Below are 25101 nucleotides of genomic sequence, written 5' to 3'. Positions count from 1 at the left end.
CAGCTCTCAATCCATTGAGCTGCCATCCTGGCTGGGTGCCTCTGCCATCTTGACCTGTCTGCCCAAAGCCCTTCCTGAGAAAGCTTGGCTGTGTTCTTCCAAGTGCATGAAAAAGCCAACAAGCCAAGCACCGCTTTCAGGACTGGCAAGTATATTTGTTTTCAGCATCTCTGCGGTGAGACAGTGAGACAGATGTACTCTGGAGGGCTAGCAAAGTCACATTGCCTTTTTATGAATAGCTGAGATATTCAAAACTGCAAAACAGCTTCCCAGAGGAGGCAAATGCACCCCAGCCTGAGTCGGCTTAGGCCCTCCTGGAAGGCTCAGTGTCTGGAAACATTAAGAAGTAAGAAATATCAACAGCAACTGTAAATGTCAGCAAAGAGAGTTACTACTCACAAGTGATACATTAAAGATCCCCATCCAGTGGGAAAACTGTATCTGATATTAAGCTCTCCCCAGACATAGAGCTTTGCTACAGAAAGATGGAATACTTGCAACTGAAATAGATAAATGCTCTGGCTGCTTTTAGAAAGCCTCCTGAATTATGTGCCTTTTTCAGTCTAAAGAGATTTATAGCTCAACATGAGCAGGCTCTACTAGAACAATCAGAAAAAAGGGAATGTCTGCAGGTGACAGTGTTACCCAACTCCAGCACACCATGTGACCTAGAAGCAAGAATTGTTAGATACTTAGCTCAATATTTCTAAAATTGTGGTCTGTGATGTTTCTAAGGGTCAATAAAAGATACAAAAGAAGTTTACAATGTTAAATATCAGGAGCAGCTGCAGTTCATTTCTAAAGGAGGTGGGTTTTGGATGTGGATTATAACACGAGGCTGCAATGTTCACAAGATGAGGAACTCATACACCCTCAGCTGCCACCAGCAGCTCAGTTCCTTCAAGGTAAAGCATTAATTAAAATCACATGTAGCTGGCAATTATAGTCTGGTTTGGTACCCCTGTAAGACATGGAAGGAGCTATGTCTGATGCAGTGAGTAAAAGTGTTGGGATTACATGGAAAAAATGAGTCAAAAAATAGTCACAGATGGTTTAGAAAATACTACGCCTGACTTATAGGGAGCTATCTGTTGTTTTCTAGTCTGAATAAGCTGAGAAATTCACAGAAAGGATGATCAGTGATGAGAAAAGTGGACACCAGAAGCTGTCAGGCAAAGGCTTTGTTTGTGTAATGTAGCAGCATTTCATCAGCTTCCAAGAAAATTCACAAGTTCATTCCAGTTGAGGACCATCACATGCGTTGCTGCTATGAAGAAATGAAAGAAAAAAGGTCTTGCAAATATGAAACTATCACCTATAGTACCCACTGAGAGAAAAACTAAATAGTTGTATCCTTAAATCTTATTCACATACCCCTTCTCTCACAAACAGACACGCAGAGTATGCAGAAGAATAAGGACTGCTTGCTAATCCCTGGCTGTTGCAAAGGAAGATAAGTAATCCTCTGTAATCAAATCTGTATGAAGCCTCCGTTTCTTCATAATAAAGCATTCATGTTACAGATGCCCTGCCAGATTTTACCATCTTGCCTTTATATTGATTCTTAAATAGGAAAGCTATCATACTTCTGACTGCTTCTCATAAGGAGACTAATTAGATTATTTCATCATCTGGTTCATCAAAGAAGGAAATACTTAAGTGTCACAGCTGGTCTCAAACTAAATATCTAGTACCAAGATTTCAAGTGAAAATTATTACATCTTCATTGGGTAAGCATTTCATAAATGGCTAGTAAAAAATTATGAAGATAACAGATATAATCTCACATCTTTGGGCTGCAAAGGGAGTCAACTCTGCAAATGCATTTGGATTTATTTTCTCTTGCTTTTGCTAGTACTATCATCAAAGAGATTTTGTATAATGAAGAGATCTGAAAAGCTGAGAGAGCTATTTAGATTTCTGGCAAAGATTTATGACTGAGAATTAAAAACTCTGAGGCAACATCTTCATTTGAAGTGAATCTCTTGTTATTGATGCAACCTTTCCAATCAGAGTACTCACCACGATGGAAAGATAAACTACAAAAAAGCACATCCATCCCCCTTGCAAAGGAGCCATCCCACAGCTCAATCACTATTCACTGCCCATCATTCCTTTCTGAATTTGTAAAAGATCTTCCTCTTTTGCACACACTGTGTACATTCAGCAAATCCTCCTGTAAAGAAACTCGTGTGACAAAGCCACAACTTTGTTGTGCTTCACCTTCTATATATACACAGAGGAAAAGGCAAACTACTCATGTGAAAGAAGAGTTTGTTACCACAGTGATTTGGAGTGAAATGGCCACCTATCACCAGCAGACACTTAGGAAAAGGCCTAGACTTCACAGGGCTACTTAAGACCTCAAAAAGAGCAATGTGATAGTAGGCAAATAATTTCCTTGTAAGAGTGTTCTCATGAAAATCATATGTAAAAGTGGAGTCTTCATATTATATCAAAACCTCAGTAACTTTGTTATGGGATAATATAATCCTATTTCTCTTACAGACCTATAATGTCATTATGTAAATGGCTATACAAAGCCATGATTGTATCAACTAAATGAAATTGTTGTGTAAGACAGTTGCCAGCCTCTGCAAATGAGGCTTTTCAGCACTGTAATACCAGAAAGTTTCCTCCTATAATGCTAGAGGTAATATTAACATTGTTGATTCCTGTGGCATTTTTTACTTTGAGGTTTATCACAATTAACCTTGAAGAGCACAGGACCAAAAAAATAATAAATCTGTGGAAGTTGCATCATGCAGTGAAATTTGTAATAATATTTAGACTCCTCTTATGTTCTACACTCCCTTGACTTTATTAGAAATTTAGAAATCCTCATAAATTTGCTGGCCAGTTTACTTGGTCAAAAATAGCTCCTTATAATCTAAACTCTCTTGGGTACTTTAAAAAAATTAGGCTGTAGGCCTCATAAAAATTTTCAGCTGAAGTTTTGACTGGGTCACTTTGATGTGGAAAAATGTAATTCTTATGTCATAACTATCTTTTTGAAGTTATATGAACCAATAGATGAACCATGAACCTCAGAAAAGGACACATACTTTCTTTCTGAACTCAGCCTAATTTTTGGAGTGCAGAGTAACGGAAGATGCAAATCGTTTAAGACACACAAGCAATAGTTTGAGGGCAGTAAAAGTGCCATAAGAATATTTCCAATTAGCTGTCTCCTGAATTAATGGCATAAAGCTGTTACAAGACAGTGCTATTAAATAAACTGGCAAAATTTTGCGACAAACTTCAGTTAATGATCCTGTAAAATCATGACCCTCGATGCAGATATTTTTAGCCTATTACATCATTAGCTATTCTTAAATTTCTAACTTATCTCTGCCTTTGTGCTGGTTTTACTTTGAATGCATTTCATTTTCTACATAGTAGTCAGTGCGCAGCCATACTTTATGCTGAAAAAAAGGCCACACATGAAGTTCAGATTTTTGTACAATTCTGCAGCTGACCTGTAACCAGCAGTGTGCAACGTCTGCTGTGCTAAAAATGCTGGCCAGGGGACTGCACCCACTCTCCTGGGTTGAAAAATGTCTCCATCTCCAAAAAGGCAAAGAGATAGATCTTTACAATAAAGTCTCAAACATGTGAATGAGCTTGTCCACAGTAATGGTTTAGAGAACCATGAGCACTCCCATGGCACTAGCTGTGAAGTGTCCAGTATTCATTATTCCACTGCCTTTTGGGCACTGTTTTCCACTTTGTTTTCTCCTCTTTACAGACCCTCATTTTCTCATCTCAAAACTGTGTGTTACAGAAATACCCTTTAAGGAAGGACACAGAAGGGTAAAAAGAGATCTAAGATACCCCAAAGTGACTATTCCAGCAATCCCAGGTGCTTAAAGGACTGTAGGCTCCACAGTCTGAGGCAAATGGAGGCAATATTACAGACAAAATGAGAATGTATGACCTCCTTCTCCCTCAGCAGAAGTTATTGTTTGGGTTTTACACAAGAAAAGGAAAACTGAATATGCGTGCCTGACATCAAACCAGTCATAAGCAATACTGCTATTTTACTTTAACACAATTTACTTACTGACATGGGAAAAAGGAAGACATGCCACTGCATATTGAACAATAGCAGAGAAAAATCTTACTCAAATATTTGCCTTCACAGCATTTTAGTAGTAGTATTTCGTGGTAATCACATATCCTCTGAACAGAGAGAGACATAATTCTCTCCCAGGATTTTCCTGGGAAGCTGTGAGAAGGCTCAGAGAAAACAATTCTTATCTCTACTTGCTGCACCTGTTGTTATGCACCTGTGGAATGTGTTACAGAGATTATTTACCAAAGAGTGATTTCTTAATTGGACTCTGGTGATGGTGTTTGGATTGATGACCAATGAGGTCAAAGCTGTATTGGACTGCTTGGCATGGGCAATGGGTTTTTCATATAGTACAGGAGAGTGTAGCAAGAATAAAGTGATTGATCAGCCTTCTGCAACCGTGGAGTCAATGCTCATCATTCCCCAGTGGGGACTGCTGCTACTACAGTATTTTAACCATGAATACTATCTCCCTAGCAGATCTGAAAAAGTCTCCTGAATTCTGTCAGGGCTATCATTTCCATAAAGGTCATCAAATGAGGCCTTACTTTCTTGTTTTGTTATCAAACAGGTAGCACCAGAGAAGTGATAAATAAACATTCCCTTGTAGATAGTACTCCTGCTATGGTACTGTTGTTGTCCTTTTTTACTTACAAGTTAGGCAACACAACAGAGAAATCACAAATCACACCTTTCTCTCATGTGGCTTGCACATTTTTATGTTCTTGTGGCAGCAGCCAATTTTGCTATTGCCACAACTTCCCATCCTCCAGCTAACGTTTACTAAGTAGCCCCTCATTCCCCCCTAATCACCAGATGTGGTGTTCATGTTTCCAGTCCCATACCACACAGGATTCATGTTTCCAATCCCGTGCCACACTCTGTTATCTACAGATGTTTGTGGAAACAGATAACAAAAAAATAAATTCAAATCATGCAATTCTACAGACAAGCCTTCCTGACAGTTAAAAGAAATCTACAGGCACCTCCAGTAAAAAATATTTCACAAAATAAAGTTACTAATGTGTAAACGAATATTAGATTGAAGAAAACCAGTTGAGAAATAGAGAAGGAGGAAGGAAAAACTAAGCACCAAAAAACAGAGCTTATGGAAAGTCAAACTTACTTTGTTGTAAGCAAATGCAAATTACTAACTGAAATATAAAAATGGTCTGAAACAAGTAATGGAAATTTCAGATTTTTCTCATCACAGGGAAAGTATGAAAGATGATGCATTTCTTAAGAAAGCATTGTGATTGCAGTGTCAAGACCTCAGTGTCAACAGTGCCTCCCAGCCCTCCTTTTCATAAGACAGGTAGCTAAAAAGCCAAAAAGCCAGAAGGGAGGACCACTACAGAGCTCTGCCTGCAGTTTGGCAGTCAGAGTACTTCCAAGAAAGCCTGGATGTCTTGAGACCAGAAGAATTTTGAATCTCAGCCCTCAGAGCATGGCCCATAACTCTCTAACCCCAAAACAGCCCATGTGCAGGCTCAGACCCAGAGCTGAAAGCCCAGGCTCTGCGGCACATCAAGAGTTCAGCAGGTTAAATAAAAAATGTTGGCGAGTAAAAAGCAACCTTCTTTAGAAAATTTTCAGTCTACTTGAAGAACAACCCTGACAAGAAGGTGATAACCTCAACTCCTTTATGCCAGGAAGGAAAGTCCTCAAAGCTAGGCCCAGCAAAGTGACCTAGCCCCATTAGAACAGCTCTGATGTCATTTTAGTGATGTCAAGGCACATTGAAGCTGCCAAAGAACCCACAGAACCATGCACCTGCCCAACCCCCTGCAGGCTTCCCATGCTTCTGAGATGTGGCCAGGGTTATGGGAACACACCTGGGCAGCTGCTATGCCGTTCACTTATCAGTGACAATGTTACGCTTCCAGAAGATTACAAAGCAAAAATAGATCCATTAAACAGCCCCCAAGCAAGCTTTCAAACCATGCATGGTATTGGGACATCTCTAACCAAATAAATAGTACCTTTTCCCCACAAACTGGTAACCTTAGGACACTGACAAGTAAAAATATGGTGATGTTAAATTTCTAGCAATGCACATACCACTGTTATTCAAAGCACTGCGTACTAGTGATTCGCACTACTCCAACAGGTCAGCTTTGCCTGCACACACACATGCACATACACAATTCTCTCCACAAAAAACTGGCAGACCCAGTCATGGAAACATTGAAGGTCAGGTAGGGGCTGGGTATAGGGCTCTCGGCAACCTGATCTGAACAAAGATGTCCCTGCTCGTTGCAGGGAAGTTGAACTACATGACCTGTAAAGGTCCTTTCCAAATCAAACTATTCTATGAAAAAACCTGCCAGCTGGGACACCACAAGACTTCTTTCAGCAACTGGAACATAGCTTGTGTCCCTTGGCTATTCTCCAGCCCCCTTCCATTCTCCTCCTCTTATGTCCAATCCAAAATAAGCAGTAGGCAAGTCTTTATTGGCATGTTGAGGCTAATGAATGCAATTATCAAGGCAGAGTAGCATTATCTCCTGCAATTTATAGTTGTTTATGTAATTTGGAAATCTATTTTTAAAAGTCAACCCTTTGCTGCTGCTGACACCTATCCAAGCTGAATGCTATAAAGAGGTACGACCTCCTCACTTATCTCACTTCTTTAATAATGTCTAATCTTGCAAAAGAAGTTTTGCTGTTTCCACAGGAGTACATGCCTAGCAATCATTATTCCAAAAACATATCTTACTGATATAATTCTTTTTACTTCACAGAAGTTTAAAAATACAAGTAAAGGTCATATGCTAATTTGACATTTCAAAATCACACTCAAACCTGAAGATTCATAAAAGTTTGATTATGACACTTGATGTACTCCACGTATAGAAAAAGCTTAAAATTACTTCTTTTTGTAATGCAACTGAGTTTTTTTGCAATAACACATAATGTTAAAAGGCTTTAAATAGTAGAGAATACCTAGCCAAAGAAACTTTTACCATTGTCCTGCTAAAACAACAACAGATGTACCAAACAACATACTTTCTGAAAATTCTTCAGTAATCACAGTTGTCACTTGTTGTCACAAGAAGAATTTAGAGCTTAAAAAACCCTTTTAATTTGTTAATGTTGTAAGTAAAATACACACTCCACCAATTTTTTATTTGAATGTGTGATGCTAGAATACTAAAGAAAATCCCATTTAAAATGGGGGAAACAACCTTACAATTTCTTAGGAACACTGAAGATGTGCATAATACCTAGACTGATACTTATTAAATACACCTTTAATATCTCATTACCATCCTGTATTCCTCCATCCTTATCTTCTCCCTTTTTCTTTCATTTCTTACCAACTTTGTAAACTCTTCAGAGCAAGTTTGCGTTTTTATACAGGGCTTGACACAACATAGAGCATTGTACGCTCTGAGCAATTGACATATATAACATAAAAGGAAACCAGATCTTAAATTGTCCTGTTATATTACCTGGTTTCACTTATCACTGATATGCAGATTCTGCCTCAGAAGAATCTTTTGACAGACACTGAACAATCTGATGGCTGGTTAGGAACAGCTGGGGTCTTGGAGACCTACAAAAGTGTAAGGGGCTATTTAAATTATGAATTCAGCATAACAGGTAAATAATTATGTTTAAAAGATGACCCTATCACCTCAAACTATCAACTGCTAATACCACCATGGGATTTCCAAGTTAGCAAGTTTTCTCCTCCAAATTTTCTCCTCCTGAGAAAATGCAATGGTTTCAGGATGGCTGCAGATGTGGAACATCACTTCTGTCATATTCACAAGGTTTTATTCATGGCCAGAGCAGTGGAAAAGCAGCAAACAGGTGTCCAAGGCATAATTTTGTAACTATTTAGGACAGGATCAGATATGACAAATTCCAATCTTAAACTTTTGACTTAATCTGAGAAGCTTAGAACCTGCCTGCACAAGTCCTCTACATACAAGCCATACTTAGGAGGCTGGATTCCCAGGTGCTGGAAGTTCACCTGTTCAGTGGTGAACACAGTGATGGCAGGTTAACAGCTGGGCTTGATCTTAGAGGTCTTTTCTAATCTTAATTATTCTAGGATTCTAGAAAGCCACTGTTTGCAAAGGGACTCCACAGAAAAGACAAATCAATTCTTAAAGAGCCTAAAGAAGGTTATTCCCTTAGAAGGGTTCTGCTGCTTAGCTCGAAGGAGAAAGGTGGCTTCTTGATCCCTAATATTGTTCATCTATCTTTTAGTTGGAATTAAAAAGATAATCTGGAATTGTTCATAGCAGCGGATGTGGAACAGACAACATTGTCATTTCTTGTGCTGTTTTGTAGAGTACAAGGGGTAAACAAGATAAGTGCAGCAGTTATCATTTATTACATGCTTAAGTCCCATACATCATTTACTACTGGATGAGAGCATCTTGGGAGGGCAGGGGAATTCTGACTGGGAAAGCAGAAGCTCCAGGTAGGAATGTCTTCTAAAACTAAAAGCAAATAAAGAATCGCCTATCCCTTGTAGCTGTAGGTAAGATTGCTTACATATTTGTAGGGGGATAGAACATAAGTAAGTAAAGGTAGTGTAGAAAGTAATCTTACCCCCTAAAGAGTTGCAGCTGAGCCAATTATTAGAGATTGGGAACAGGCCTGATGTTAACAGGCCACAGCTGTAGCCAATAAGCAGAGTGTTATAAAAGAGTGGCTTGGTTGGCTGAGGGGAACTGGAGTCAGTTGGCTGCTGTGAGGACAAGGAAGAGTCAGTGCCTAGAGGGGCTATCTACAAGGAACATCAAAGAGCTATGAAACTCCAGCAATATGGAGCCCTTGCAGTGTAATGACAACACATACTGACACTTTAAAAGGTAGACTAAATAAAAACATGCAGCAAGAAACATTTCCCTGGGAAACTACTTCCACTGTTACGTTATCTACTTATTTTGAGTATATGTTTAACTGTGGGGGGAGGGGAAAAAAGCATTTTCTTTGTTTTATTAACTCCACTGCTCCAATAGGCAAAACATGGAATTGAATAGTAATATAGAAACTGGAAATAAGACACAAGTTTTCATTTTCATCTTTATTACAAAATTATTAAAAACTACTCTGCTAACATTTTGAAGTTAAATTTAAATAAATCTTCACAGTGCACCAGGCTACCAAAAGGGAGTAAAGAAGGTAAACAAGTTAGGCAATGTATTTTGTTCTCCATTACAAACAGTCAGAACTCAGGAACCTGCCATCAGGAAAATCAATTTGTCCAGCACCTCTGCCTCAACTGCTATAAATGAGTAAGTGGCAGAGGCCTCATTACATTTTCTTTATATTTTTCAAAGTAAATTTAAGAACAACAAATGATACACAAAGGGTACAATTCTTTAATATATTTTTAAAGGGATCATTTTTTTGTTAGCTGAAAAATACAGCTCACAAGCATGGCTTTATAATGTTCCAGAACATAAGGAAAGAGTCTTTTAAAAAATACATACAATCTGTTAAAACTTCAGAATTTTTAAGATGTTGAGGCTGATCATTTACAATGTCATCAAAAAATTAACACCATATACACAAAGACAGAATTATCAACTGTTTTAAAAGTAACATTTTATATAGAATATGGACAGTCAAGAATTCATATGCCAGTAAATATAATCACTGTTCCTTTTATTTTCTCTAAGGCAGACAGAGTAGGAAGATACACTGCCTTCATAACTATATTAGTTCAAAACCTATTGTTTTGCAAAAAAAAACTTTAAGAAAACATGTATCATTCAGAATTGTTTACTTCCATTGACTCTTGAAAAACAATACAATTCTTTATTATAATTTTTAAAAATAGCACAAGCTACAGTACAGCAGCAGCAATGTGCTATCAGCTCAGATTTGATAGCTGCAGTGAAAATACTTTAAAATATCATTCTTTTCTTGAGGTTTGAAAAAGAACAGGGATGAACTTACACTTAACATTGTTGGCAGATGAAAAATTATTGTTTTAACCCACCATATTAACCTGATGGGTTAATATGATTATTCTTCAAAAACCACAAGCCTATAGAACCACAAAATGCTTATTCTCTAGGGTCATGTTAAACATTGACCAAGAAGGAAAACTGCAGAGTAACTAGCCCAGTTATGCCAACTTTTTACCATTCACTGGATGGTCAAATGTGATTTTGGGGTGGCTGACCACCAGGAACCACCAAAGAAACCCCTGGTACAGAAGAACGTGTATGCAAAGGGAAGGGAGCCTGTGTTAATGATTTTGGGGAAATTAATATCATCAATGTCAATGAATATGTATGTAAAATTAAGAATATAAACAGGAGCTTTCTCTGTAATCAGCATACAAATATTTCAGAGAAGATACTCCCTCATGCACCTGACCGAATAAAGAATGCCTGCTTCTCAAAGCTGCACTGCTGTTAAGGGGTTTTATCTTCACTGGTTTTTGGTAACAAAAGTATCTAAATATGTTCAGATCATCAAAATAAGGGACCACCTTGCACAGAGGGGAGATAGCATTAAACAGATATATTGTCACTTAAAGAGTTCTAACTAAAATGCAATTGGTTTTATTTCTGTTACCTTTAGGTGCACCGTCAATAATAAGGCTAAGTTCAAGAGGCCCCTGGGATGATGTGGAATTTCAGAAGGTATAGATGTTTAAGACCCAGTTCAGTTTTCATTCTCCAGAAGAGTGAAATAATCAATGTGCTGAAACTTCAAGACCTCATTTCCCCAGCTGGTCCAACCAGGCTGTAGATTGCGAGCAAACAACTCCAAGCATTCCACATCTGGCTTGATAAACTCTGCCAGAACTGCTGTGCAAGAGAAAAAAAAAAGACAACAACAATGACAATGGTACAAATAACAATAGTAAAAAAGTAAAACCTCCCCTGTGATGCTGGCAGAATAAAAAAATGAATGTTTCATTAAAAAAGGGAGAGACAGCAAATTAATTTCAGAGGTTTCATCAAACAGCTGGACTATTTATAGTGAGAAAGTAATCTTAAATAAATGCCCTTGAGATTCTGAAAAATACTGTCAAGGCCTTCAATAGCCTTGATTTATTGGTTTTCATTTAGAGAAAGGGAAGGAGGATTTATTTCAGCCTCTACATAAATGATTTCTGAATTTTTTTACTAATATCAACCAAACACCTCCTAAAGCCTTACTTAGCTCCAATAACATGGGGGCAATACTTATATATATAAATAAATAAATACATAAACCCTTTCCTTAATTAAGAGCACACTCTCTTTTCCTCTGTACCTTAAAGGGGATAAAAGTATTTTTGTAATGAAAACATTATCAAAAGTAAAAAGTAATACTATTATCAAAAGTTAAAAGTAATACCAGTTAAATAAGTACAGCACTAAAAGGGCTAAAAAAATGCAGGAACTATTTTTTTCCCCAATATCAACCTGGCACCAGAAGAGATATTTCTATAACTGTTACTGCTATTCAGTAACATAAATCTCATATTTCTTTTATAGTTGGGGATTTTTGCTGCCTAAATCCAAATATAAAGACGTCTGTCATTAACATCAACTGTGTCACTGATCACTGGTATTCTTGGAGATAGAAAAAGATCTTGCATTTTGCTTGAAAAGTATTATAGTAAAGAGTTTATTGTTAAATGTGTTACTTGTCATATAGAACCATTTAGTCTGTGGCTGGTTTGAGGAACTCCTTAACTACGTTTCATGAAATGGCTACAAAAACATGAGAAAAGCAAAGGGTTAAGGAGCCCCCAACACAGAGAAGGCAGAAAGACTGAAAAACTTATCTATACTAAAAACTGCATGTTAAGTTTTGTGTTTTGCTGCTGAAGATAAAAGAAGAAAAAGTATGGAAACATGACCCTTTCCAAAGAATACTTTGGTCATTTTTAGATCAGATCTGCTAGTGATTTCTGCGTATCTGTCACTTAAAAATACAGCTCATAAGGCCAACATTTTGCTGCTTCACTCAGCCTCTTCAGATATGATCACTGCATAAAGCAAAAACACATCCAGTCAACATACACTGAAGTATGAGAGGAAATTTTTTGGTGCAATCCAAGTACTGACTTTTTGCATCAAGTTTGCCAGTCACAGATGCCCTATGTGAGACCCCAGCTGGTCAGGCCATAGATTGCTCCTGTTGCAGAAAGATGAGCACCCGCTTCACTTTCTAGTGTTAGCCAACCCAAGGTGCATTTCCTACCTACGTGATCACTTCTTCCAAAGCTCCACTGTATTAAAAACTTTTCTGTAAATATTGTTAATGGGTGTTTCCAGGCTTTTTTGTATTTTGGCATGGTGTAAAAATCTATTCGCCTTCTCCCAATCTTTAACAAATGTCACATGAATGTCTCAGATGGGCTATCATCAAGGCAGCTTTTAATCTAAAAAATACTGCTACCAGAAGGAATCTTATTCCAAAAACCTGCTTCTTTTAGAGGAAAGATAAAATGTTTAAACAAATCTAGCATTTACAGAGAAGAGTCTGGGAAGTTTAGAGGAAAATGTACATTCTGACAGAAAACTCACACACTGTTTGGTGTCGTGGGTGTTCATCTAATTAGACACCACTTATGAGTAGTTGCTTAATATCATTTTGCAAACACATCATAATAAAAAAGTGGTAAATTTTATTGTTCTTTTCACAGCTCCATTAAGATAAGAATTTCTTGGGCATAATTTGCTGACAATTTGATCAGAGGGCCAAAGCACCTCCCCTAGGAGGACAAGCTGAGAGTTGGGGTTGCTCATCCTGAAGATGAGAAGGCTTCAGGAAGACCTGATTGTGGATTTTCAATGCTTAAATAGGGGCTATAAGAAAGAAGGCAACAAGCTTATTTTAGCAGGGCCTGCAGCAATACGACAGGGGATAAAGGTTTTAAATGAAAATAGGATCAATTCAGACCAGATATAAGGAAACAATTGTTTACAATGAGGGTGCTGAAACACTAAACAGATTGCTCAGAGAGGTGGTAGATCTTAAAATTCATAAGTTAAAAATAATCTTCATAGCATTGGGTTCAGTAATCCAAAGCAGTTTCAGAAGTCACCAAAAACTTTCATGCCTAAAAGAACAAATTTGAAAAGCACATATCAACCAATCTCAAAGACTGGCTCACCAGAAAGCAAAAAAGGGGTAGCCAAGAAACCAATCAGTTCAACAGAAGCAGGAAAAGTGTGCCAGTCTTTCTATCAATTTGGTTCTAGAATTTAAAAAGGAAGTCGCAGGAATCTCCCTCTCTCCTTCTGGCAGAGACAACATCTTTTTAAACTTCGAGGGCTTTTTAAAAAAACCAGACACATTACATATAATTTGAGATCACATTATAGTATGATTCTTCATTGCTAGGTTGTAGGCATTTACATAATCACATCAGGCAGTAACTTGCACTGCAACGAAATTACCATATCAAAAGAGCTGAATTTTGCTGGCTTAAAATCTCATTACATTGGTTTCCTTCAAATAGGAAAAATCAGTGTTCAAGTCCCAAATTATGTCTTCTTTGTTAGACCTTTGTATCACCAGTAGACTATCTTAACACACATGGATCTGATCTGCAGCCCTCAAGCAAACCCTTGGGGTTTTTCCTCTGAAAACAGCTTAGAGGAGTTCCATCAGTAGAAAAATTAAGTATTGAGTTTTTCTACCACAGGAATAGATTGAAAAACAAAACCCAGAACACAATTACTTCTATCCACTTACAGATACCACTGACAGGAAACAGGTTAAATAGATTATAAACAGCCTGTTCTTTATCATTTGCAGGTGTCACAAACACCAAGACAGCAGCTCAGGTACTTGAGCACCTAATGCCCTAGGACACGTGAAGCGAGCACAAAGGTAGCTGGCAGACACAACAGCTCCAGAAAACCCATTTCATTCCAAAGCATAATCCAGTGGCCAGGCAGGAGACTTGACACACCTGCACATTCCTAATCCCAGACACATATTGAAGATGCATGCTCAGAAAATTGTTTAAATGAGCTAAAGAATTATCTTTGAAACAAGCAACATTTTTTGAACTTCCACTGCCTAAAAAGCAAGTTCTGCATTGATAAATTGGATATATAAAGTGAAAATAAGCGTCTGCTTTTTCACTGCCTGATCAGTGAGCCTTGCAAAGCACAAAGCACAAGTTATTTCAGTTTAAAATAACCCTTCAAAAGAGTTTGCGACATAGAGGTCCTTATTGCCCAATTTGTCTAAACCCTGGACCAGAAAATGATCTGAAATCCAGCTCAAAGATGGCATTACAGCACTCCGTCTTTCCTGAACTTCAAGTTAAATCTAGATGCTGATGCAACAATCAATTAGTCTTACAGCAAGGGCTCACAAGGCCTATAAGGAAACAAAAGGCATTTACTTCTTTTAGTTCCAAGCAAACCTTTATAACATGGCCTAATAAACCATCATTGCTACAGGAGGAGGGACCTCCCATGACTCCTCATTGCACAGTTCTGCTGAATATATGCAAATTGGCTAGAACATAGCCAAGAATTAATTCCACTGCTTTTAGGCAAACTCCTACACAACAGCATTATTTTCTGACAATAAATGCATATACTTAAAAACTGGAAGAGCAATGGCTATAACAAGAACAATCTGTAATACAGGAAAAGGAAAAAAGGTGATGTGAAGTTATGTAGAACTTCATACATATCTGTAACAGAGTATCTTTTGTGCTCTCTAAGAGCACCATTGAATTGAATTAGGAAGAAAACCTGCTGTTATTTGAATCAAAACCTGGAGTAATAAAATTTGATTTTAACACATTTGCATAAAGCAGCTTAAGTACATTTACAATGACATATTAGAGCTCTAAGCATTGAACACAGCACATGCATCACCAAAACCCCCACAGTTGCAATTTCATGGTTAAATGCACTGTAGGAACACAAACATCTCTTTTTGATGGCTTACTTTAATTTACATCTTTCTTTTCCCCCAGAGAGATAAACTCTTATAATCAGTCATTAAGTGGCTACATATGTACCAACATACAACCTTTATTGTTGTAATAAGAAACAAAGTGCCAGACAGCATCAGTAAATACTAATATTTTTGGCTTTGTTACTACTAAAACAAAGCATAAAGAATGTGTCTGACTCATCAAGTGTCCTTCTCCCCCCTTGCCAAATCCCTGCTTCTGTTCAAATTTCTTCTGAACCCCTCTAGGATGTAGCTCAGCTGCTCTCTACTGGCTGCTTGAGATTATTGCCTGGTCGTGAAAGCAACACCTTGTACAGCACAAAAGTTAAAGCATCAGCAATCAGCTTTTGCTTTACTGTCTACCTTTTCATTACATAACCATATTCTGCATAGACCTGCCAAAAAACCTGTAGGATATACGTGGATTTTCACAAAAACTTTTTAAACTATTCATATTGCTCCAAGCAAGTTCATTTTTTCAAAGAGAAATACAAATGCTGCCCAATGTTATCAAATCCCATTACTCAACTGAAGACTCAAGGAATACACCCAAAAATTAGGAAGGACAGTTTCCTTCAAATTCCACTCAGGGTTATAATTTATAACGTATTCTCCAATATGGTTTCTAGATCTGCCCTACAAAATAATTGCTCCGAGGACCATTGTTGCACTAAAATTTTCCATAATACATCCAAACTGCTGGTTTGCACCCTTGGATGCCTCACAAGTCTCCTGTTTGTGTCCAAGTTTGCTGATAAATATTGGCTTGCTAAAGAGACCCTAGTGACAGCCTCATAAATAACCACCCCACTGTTCATTAGCTTAAATCAACACATATACACCCTGCTGTAGCCCTAATTCTTGGAGATGTGGCTTCAGGATGGCACAAAGATCCTTCTAGAACTGCCCTTCTGTTTCTTCCATTTTTAGCTAACCAAAGTATGTCCTTTCTACTAGTTTTTTTAACAGGTGTGTGTGTATGTATACATATATATATATGGTAATTTAATAAATGCAAGCCCCCAAACACAGATGCTAGAACATCCCTGGAGATACAACAATTGCTCAGATCAAAAGTAGTTCTACCCCTTGGGAAGAGAAAAAGAAAAGCATATCAGAGAAGCAAAGTGTGACACCTCTCCTCTCCAAGAGCATTAAACATTTCTTCTACTTGCCTTTCTGATGTGAATACAAAACACCTGGAATATTTGCAGACTCATTGCGAGCTTCCCCCTTGGTGGAGGATTAAATCGATTTTGGGTGAGATTTTAAATATATTTCTTACCACAGCCTCGGAAAGTTCTAAGGTGCTGTAATGATGAAAGAAGTACCACTTCCTATTGACTAAATTAGTCAAAGTGCTCCAGAACAATTCTTTGTACCAACTCTAAAAAGTTTAATTTATACCCACACTAACTGGCTGGCTGGCATTACTGCATCAATTTCAGTGAGCAAAACACAACTTCAGTGAGCGAAATACAACTCCTCAGAAACAAGCAAGGCATACCTTATTTTTTGCCTCTTGTTAGCAGTCTTAAAATAGTTAAGTTTTTGGATTTAAAGGCATAATTGCACTGTAGGCATATAATCAATTCATGCAGATATGTAAACATTTATTTCAGGATGACATAATAAAGAAACAGGTTTCTGCTTTCCTGTTTTATGTACTCCCAAAGTTCTCTCCCACACAAGGTACTTTAGGTCATTTGTCACGACTTCATATATGAAGTATCTGTAAAACTGTTTCTGCAGCATTTAAAAGATAAATTTTGAAAAATGCAATATTTTTTCTACGTCTACCCAAAATGTTCACACAGTACTACTTGAAGTTCTGCTTTTCACATTAATTTTCTCTCAGGATGAGGTGCTTCAGAACACTTTAAGAGGAACCACAAGTTCTGTTGAGTAAAATTGCTTGACAGATGGGAAATTAAGGCATTTCTAGGTACATCCCATAATGAGGCATCCAAGATCACTGTGCTACAGAAACATTAGGCATAAAAACCAAAACATACCAGCAAGAGGAGGTTTATGTGAATGCAGACTGCAGGGTATGCTGACAATTAACTGATGCTCTGGAATTGGAAGAACACCTTCAGATTTCCTGTCATATAAATCAGAAAAGAAAAGAAATGTGAGAATGAATGAATGAATGTTACCCAATGTGATGCTACAGCTCTTGCAGAGTTATTTCAGATGGGAGATAACACACAGAATGTTCATTCACAAACTTCAAAGTCCAAGGGAAATTAAATGTTGCTCAGACATAATACATAAAACAACTTATGAAACAAATTATGAAATCATTGAGGCTTTGGACAAAACATGGTTTACAATAGCCATGCAAAGCCACTGAGAACAAACAATGCAGTCTTTTATGTCAGTATGTATGGAACAACAGCAGCATCCCCAAAATGGCATCAGCCTGTGCCAAGGGCTCGTGGTCCAAGAGAACCTGTCAGCAAAGGAAGCCCTGTCCACAAGGCTTTTGTCCAAGAGTTTCCCAAGAGAGCAGATGCAGGAACACACAGGGGTTCCCTTCTTTAGTCTCACTAAGGCACTCCCTTACTCCAAAGCTAATAAGGCTATCTTTAGGTTCACAATCAGCCAAGAGATTTTGGGACATTATATTGCATTATGAGTTAGTGATACATACAAAGGGAATCCTAGCAGCTGAAAAAAAAAAAGACATTTACCATAAATATCCTGACATACCTTAAGGCTTCCTTTACATCTGCCTGAACTCTCCCCAATATGAGAACTTCATAGGGTTTTTTGTGCAAAGAATCCAAAGGCAACACAAATTCTCCAGCTGTAGTAATCTGACACAAAAGAGTTAAAAATATACAGCAGAAAATTTTAATATCCCATATTTTCCCAAGACCTTTTCCTTTAAAAAAAGAAGGATATTGATGATATCACAGCTTTCAAATAGCGACGTAAATGGTAGTAAATAGACAAATGAGAAGAACACAAAGTGTCATAGTGCAAGTCTTCTCAGTCTCCAAGAAAGCAACAAAATAAAGAACTTACTTTTACCCAGTGCCACTCAGCAAGTGTTTTCACTGACCAGTGAGGATAAAGTTCATCCTTAACAAAACGTAAGTGCTTCTGTCTGTTAGTCACCCACATGACTACAAGACAATTTGGAGCAGCTAGTGCTGGTACAGGAATCTGCTTGATTTGCCATGAAGACAAGTAGCTGTACCTGTGCCAATAAAGTAAGAAAGCAAATTAGCATATACCAACCATAAAACTTTCAAAGCAAAACAAATGGATAAAAAAATTACACAGACCACTCACTTCAAGAATCATCTCCTGACAATCTAAGTCATAAAAATAGTTCAAGACTGACACCCAGTGGACAATTCCGAGAGATTTGATATAAAATCATTAGTGTATGAACATAAGTTTTGCTGAGCAGAACCTTGAACTATGTACTTTCACTATGCCTTGAAATAAAGCACTATTAGTTGTGACTCTTAAGTTTAGGAGCCCATGTTTCTTTTCATTTAAGAACTATCAGATGTAACTCAATATTCTCATCCTTGTGCCAGAACAAAGCTATTTAGTGAACAGCTTCTTAGGCAATGTAATGCTATTCATTTCTCATAATAAACTCTCTTCTGAATGAAAATGACAAGTGAGTCACACTAATTTGAATGGCAACAGAACAGGTCATTAGAGATAACAACTTCTCCAATTATTTTCACAAGTTGTTCATTTTTTTTTAATTATCAGCCATGGTGGAAGTTTTCTAGGTTATTCAAAACCATTCTGCACTTTTCTGAACTAACTGAATGCTACATTGGTGAATCCAGGATGCTTTCCAGATCCTGTCCTGTTCTACCATTTTTTTTTCATGATGCAATTCTACACTATCAATAAACTGCAGCTCGTGGAACCTACACACTGCAGCACCAAAAATATTGGCACACTGCCTAATGAAAATTGGCAGCCACCATGTGGGTAGCCAGGACCCTACACAATGCTACAGTGAGAAACAGCAAACAAGGATAAAATCCAAATACCTCCTGGACTGTCTAGAGGAGAAAGTATTCACCTAGATGAGAAATGCTTCACAATGACTAGCTGCCAACAAGATAATTATGAGCAGTGATGGCTCCTCCATTTTTTGCCTTTATTTCATAAGGGAGAAAGGATCTTGGTGACTAACTTATGCTCATAACTACAATTATTCTCTGAGTACCTTATATACTCAAGAAAGACACTTCTGAATGAGAAATGTCTCATTTGAATGAGAGTTTAGAGAGGTTTCTGAAGGGCTTTCAAAGGACAGCCTACACATCCGTCCCTACATCTTCAAATGTTATGTCTTCATAACAAGATCAAAAGCCACGGCAAACTTTATTCTAGAAAGTTGTAAGACCATATTTCCTGTCCACCCTTCTTTCAAAGAGATACAATTCCATGGTAATAAGAGGACTCCACTAGCATAAACATGATGTTACTCAGCAGTGGAGGAAGCCCATAAAAAATTAAGTTAATAACTTCATAAACTACAGTACTCAGAGCTCCTATTGCACTAGAAGATTTCACTGCTGCATTATCATGTTTTTCTAAACATTAGACTCAAGCTTAAGTTACACCTCAAATTAAATAAAAACGCACTCCAACTTCCTAGCAAGATTTCAGTCCTGGAAATACTTACATATTTATCTAGCTTTATGTCCACTGAAGAAACCTTATTAATTACAAACTAATATGTGCATGATCTGGGCTGTACAGAACAGCTGAATCCATACTTTCTTTGTAAAGAGCTAACATTCTCTCACCAGCTAGATAATTCAAGATCTACTCTTGCAAATATCTTGTATGCCAAGTATCCAACACATTTCAGTGAAATACCTAAGGCAGTCCATAGATTTGAAGGTAAGCATGTGTGAAAATATTTACAAGTTTGAGCTACAGTCTCACAGTGGTCCTGGATTGGATCAATATATTAAAATGTTAATTACCCTCTGTAATCTACGATGACAAAATTTGGTTGATTTTACTAAAAAACATACCTGTTACTCCTTTTAACAGACTTGTTCTCCCATGGTGGATCAATCACAATTACATCATATTTTTTCTTGTCTGGCAAGTGAAATTAAAAAAAAAAAAAAAAGAAAAATCAGTAAAGTAGCTTTAAAAAAAATCTATGAGTTAAAACAGATATATAGCAAAACTGCAAATTTCTTCTGTTCTTTTCAAATAAGAAGTTAAAAGACTTTTGACATGCTTGTGTTAATTCAGATAATCATATCCATAAAATTCAGTATTTTTTGGCTGATTACCTAAGGAAAAGACTTTATGTGGTCTGTGTCAGATCCCTCTAAGAAAGTTTGAGTATCTTTAGGACTTTCAGGGAAAGAAAGGATAGCAGAGTGCAAGTCTCAAAAGTAAAATTTTTTCAAAGTTTCCCAACAGAAGTTATGCAATAAGGCATCCAGCTGAGTGAAAAGCTACAGCCCTGAATGCAAGATTCCTGTCCTGTTTGATCTTTTATCAGGCCAACAGAGACATGCAGAGCTTCAAGCCAGCTCTAGAAAACTGTTTTGCACTACTGGAGGTAAAGAGAGACAGATAGTGTATGAAATGAGAATCAATGAAGAGTAAAAGAACCGATAGAGTTTTCATGGGAGAAGCTGAGTTTACTTTAGCTGGAGGATAAAAGATACAGAACACATGCACAAAAAAACAGAACTCCCCAATTTTAATTCTCCAGAGAACATCTTTGTTCTTTCATTTAGTCTGACAGCAAGAACAACAGCTTAGTATTTGATGTTCATGAAATGTGATTACTACACATTATTCATTTAACACTGGAGGTGTTATCCTCACAGTGGACTGACCAGCAAGAATTACTTCTATTTTGGCAGGTGAAAGGGAAGATGAAAAATAACAATTAAAATGGACAGCAGATTTACTCAGGAAAAAAGTCTACAGTCAGGGCATTATGTTAACATTCACTGTTGCTTATTTCAAAAGCATTTGCTCAGATTTCTTGGACTGCTCTGTAACTCTTTGGAGAATCTTATATGCTCCACTGTGGAGAGTGGTAGCAGAATGATAATAATCTTCTTTCTTTCCTACAGATGAAAACAGCTTCCTAGCTAGATTTTGGACTTCAAATGCAAAATTATTATTTAGATAGCAAGATTCTACTTCCTGATTATCTTCTCAATAAAAAACAAAATTAAAAAATCATAGCATCTAAATTACATATGCTTCCTCTCTTCTCAGGTGCAATTAAAAAAAATCTAAAATTACTGATTAGAGGGAAGAGCAGTAATGCCCAGCTCTTGCTCACAGGCAACATCTTTCCTGTAAGACTGTCTGGTAAATCCTAGCTATGACTGATAGTGACAAAAATAATAGTAATAATAATGAAGGTCAATTTGAAAGCTACTGGAATGGCACTGAAGACTTATGCATGCTGTCAGCTTAGGGCTGGGGATAGTGCCTTGGATAGCTTTTGATCTACTTTTACAGAGAACTTGATTATTCCAAAATCCCCTCATTTCCCTGTTGCTGATTTTTACATAAGCCAATACCCTCAGCTGTGAAACACAGAAGCTGAAAAGACAAGTCATGCTTGCTACTGGTGGTCTTGCCTTCCAGCTGGGTGCAACAGCCTCTCAAACTGTTACCCTCCCTGGGGGATACTGGGTTTTGTTCCACGACCTGTTTATTCCAATCTAAAAAGACCCTGCCACTGAACAGGATGAGTCTGTAAGTGAACACTAGCTTTATGGTGCACTACCTCATCCCCCCGCCATGGACTAATCTAGCTAAAAATCAAGACAGCAGCATCACCACTTCAGCAGCAGCATGGACCTACCTATGCTAAAGGCTTATCCTGTGGGACAGGGACCCAGCAGCACAGCTAGTCTCAATTCAACGTTTCCATGCCTTCTAAGCTGATAGCTGCTCAGAACACGCTCACAAACTGCTGCATTTTGGCTGAGACTTTTAAAGGAGCCTCCTGGAGACAAATAATTCCCTCATAACATGATTTCCTAGCCAACCTTCAACATTCCTTTGAAAGTCCTTACCTATTTGCACAAAGTTAGAAATATCACCTTGAAAGCCTGCAGCAGCATTTGCTATGAGCGTAATGCTATAGCTAAAATCTGTTCACTGAGTCATCTTGACATTAACTGCCCTTCTTGGGCAGGAGAAAACCACCTAAAGATACTTACAGTTCAGCAGGGGCTGTAAACATGAAATATCAGATAAGAGGAAACTGCTTCTTGGTGGCACCAAGTATTTCTGCCCCATTAACACAATAATCTTTGCACAGTTTGAGCTGTTTTCCACAACATACGAAAGCAGGTCCTGCTCTGCACTGGAGGTTTCCTCCTCTAGCACACATACAGCTTGATGGTCACTTTCATTCACAGCTGGAAACTGCTTTGCCATTTCACATAGTTCAGCCAACCCACAGACAATGTGCTGAGGAACATTATTCTTCCTGCAACTGAGTTTTGCAGTCATACGGTGAAGAAAACCACTTTTGAGTCCCTCTTGGACTAAATCCAAAGTCCCTTCCCAAATGAGCTTCCTGACCTGTATGGTGACAAAAAAAAAAAAAAAAAAAAAAAGGAAAAAAGAAAAGATCTTTCAAGTGTCTGTTTGACCAGGGAATACAACTGAAATCAAAACATTTTCAATCTGCAGGCAGGGAAAAGTATCCTTGCCAATTACTGAGATCATTGGCTCAAAAGCTACAAAGGTTTTATAATAAGGCGTCTTGGTCTAACCCCAGCTGGCAACCAAGTACCACACAGCCATTTGCTTACACCACATGCCTCCCAGTCCCTGGTGGGGAGAAGAATCCAAGGAAAAAAAGCAAACCTCATGGGCTACTGTAAGATCAGTTTAAAAACTGAAACTAAAAAATTATTATCATTACTTTTATTATTGAAAAGTGGGAGTGAGACAGAAGTAATGCCCAAAAGACACAACTGATGCACAGTAAGAACACCTACTGACTGATGTCCAGCCCATCCCTAAGTAGCAAATCCATGGCTCCTGGCCAACTCCTATTGTTTATATAGTGAGCACGATATCCTATATCCTATGGAATATCCCTCTGGCCAGTTCGGGGCATCTGTCCTGGCTGTGTTCCCTCCCAGCTTCCTTTGTGCACCTGCTCATTGGCAGAGCACAGGAAACTGAAAACTCCTTGACTCAGGGTAAGCACGGCTTAACACGCTAATGTTTCAATTGTTGCAGTCAACATTACCCTCATGCTAAACCCAAAATGAGAATATTTGATGTTTTCCGACCTATCCTGACCAGGCTGGAAAGGACAAAGCAGCTGCATCTGGGTGCAGACATTTGGGCAACAGATCTAGCTTTAGCATTCAATATGTTAACTCTGGGGCTTTTTAGAAGTCTTAGGTTTATTTTTCATTTGCAGCACTCCCAACTCCATCAACTGTGCATTAGCTGTCCAGCTACCAAGCAGAAAACTAACTCTATCCCAGCCAAAACCAGGACACCACACTGTTGTTGGTTTTCATGTTTTGGTAAAGTTACAATAATTAGAATGCTGGAGAAAGAAAGAGTGATAAACTACTGAATAAAACATTTCAGACAACAGATGTGGAATATCATTGTTTCAACCAAACACAAATTTCAAAGCAATTATCTGAAGTTTAATTTAAAATTCTAATTTAATTTCAAGTTACTGTGCCCATGAACATCTTTTTAATTAAAATGTATACTGGGATCTAAAAATCAGTAATTTTCCACATTTCAATTCACTTCATAAAACAACAGTTTATGCATTTTACAGTCATACAGAAGTACCATCAGTAAATCAAATTAAAGTATCAGAACTCAATTTTTGCAACTTTTCTAAGTGGCAAACATCTCAAATAGCCTGTTAGTCAGTCCAGGATGACACAAGTCTTGGATGTATTTACACTGTCATTCACCTACTGGGGAGTCAGCACCTCCGCTTCACAAAATTTAGAGACCCATTTTATTCCAAATCATGGAGCCTTTATGAGTTTTGATTGTCAGTGAGGTGGGTTTATCCATTTGTCCATTGTCAGTTACAGGGGCTTTATTAAAGCCCCTGTAAAAAGCCATTATACTGTGGTTTCAAAAGCTTCTGATTACAGAATCTTCAAGATTACAAGAGGGCTTTACAAAATGCACTTTATTACAATTCCCAGATTAGTGGAAGAGGAAGAAAAAGATTTTTTTTCATAATTTAATAACGCCACCTCTAGATATCAGACAGTACAGAGTTATAAATTTTTAGTACCTAGGTTTGTGATAAAAAAAGCTCATATTGCTTCAACAGAATTAATAAACATATCTTCAGAAATTATACCTTCTTACATGCATGTGTTAATTTACAGATGGACAAAGTCTTGAATATGAAGCAATCAAAGCAGGCAGATTTAACAAATGGCTGCTGAAGGAGTTTAGCGTATTTTGTACTCTTCCCTATATTGACACTGACTGAAATTCATACATGGATTCAACAGCTGAAATTCATAGATTCACTTGCAAAAACAAAAAATTGCGGTTGTTTGGATTTATTTTTGATGAGTCTACAGATATAAATAAGTGTCAAAATAATCTGCCTTAACTTGCAGAGGTATAACCTTTAATAACACAAATTTAGTAAAAACCCAATACTTTCTAATCTGTGAATGATACAAGAGGCTAACTGGAGTCACTGATTTTTCCGAACTCTGTATCTTCCACATATTCACCAAATATCACCAAAGTTACACATACCTCCAAGGAATCAAACTTCTTTTTTTAATTTCTTTCCTTATTTCTATTGTTGAATGATTTTTTAGCCTTTGTGTTTTCATAATCATGTTGATGCTGAACTTCAAAGTTTTCTCCTTTAAGGTGATTCTGCACATGCACAGCTTATTCAAAAACATAATCACAGGACCTCTACACTGTATAAGCAAGTTTACACACACACATGTTTACTACAAGACTGTTGCTATATAAAAGAAAAAAGCATAGTCATCTAAATGTAGTTCAGGCAGAACAGATTTAAGCAAAAAGCCCAATATGATTAAACTTTTGTCAAAGGAAAGAAAGCAAGTGTAGTTCCTAGTTCAGGTTCACATTACTAT

General features: G+C 37.6%; 1 protein-coding gene across 14 annotated transcripts in view; it reads right to left on the bottom strand.

Annotated features, from left to right (window-relative positions):
* LOC141727343 (N(6)-adenine-specific methyltransferase METTL4-like) overlaps positions 1-25101 on the bottom strand; it is a 52683-nt gene that overhangs the window by 24156 nt on the left and 3426 nt on the right. For 7 of the 14 annotated variants that reach the window (XR_012578364.1, XR_012578363.1, XR_012578361.1 and 4 more), the window contains exons 4-10: positions 22186-22552; positions 20008-20077; positions 18011-18185; positions 17693-17799; positions 16993-17081; positions 10628-10863; positions 7531-7634 (exon numbers count right to left, since the gene is read on the bottom strand). Coding sequence is in view for 2 of the 14 variants with exons in the window: in XM_074533821.1 (XP_074389922.1) it covers positions 10718-10863; positions 16993-17081; positions 17693-17799; positions 18011-18185; positions 20008-20077; positions 22186-22552 (954 nt within the window). In the remaining 12 variants the exon portion in view is untranslated. Of the gene's footprint in view, positions 1-7530; positions 7635-9103; positions 10864-16992; positions 17082-17692; positions 17800-18010; positions 18186-20007; positions 20078-22185; positions 22553-25101 lie in introns of those variants that run through there. The other 7 variants (XR_012578369.1, XR_012578366.1, XR_012578371.1 and 4 more) reach the window with 3 other exon arrangements.

Source organism: Zonotrichia albicollis, unplaced genomic scaffold (assembly GCF_047830755.1).
Source record: "Zonotrichia albicollis isolate bZonAlb1 unplaced genomic scaffold, bZonAlb1.hap1 Scaffold_104, whole genome shotgun sequence".
NCBI classification, from domain to species: Eukaryota; Metazoa; Chordata; class Aves; order Passeriformes; family Passerellidae; genus Zonotrichia; species Zonotrichia albicollis.
The sequence above is the reverse complement of the archived record's forward strand: the minus strand, read 5'-3'. Positions and strand labels throughout refer to the sequence as shown.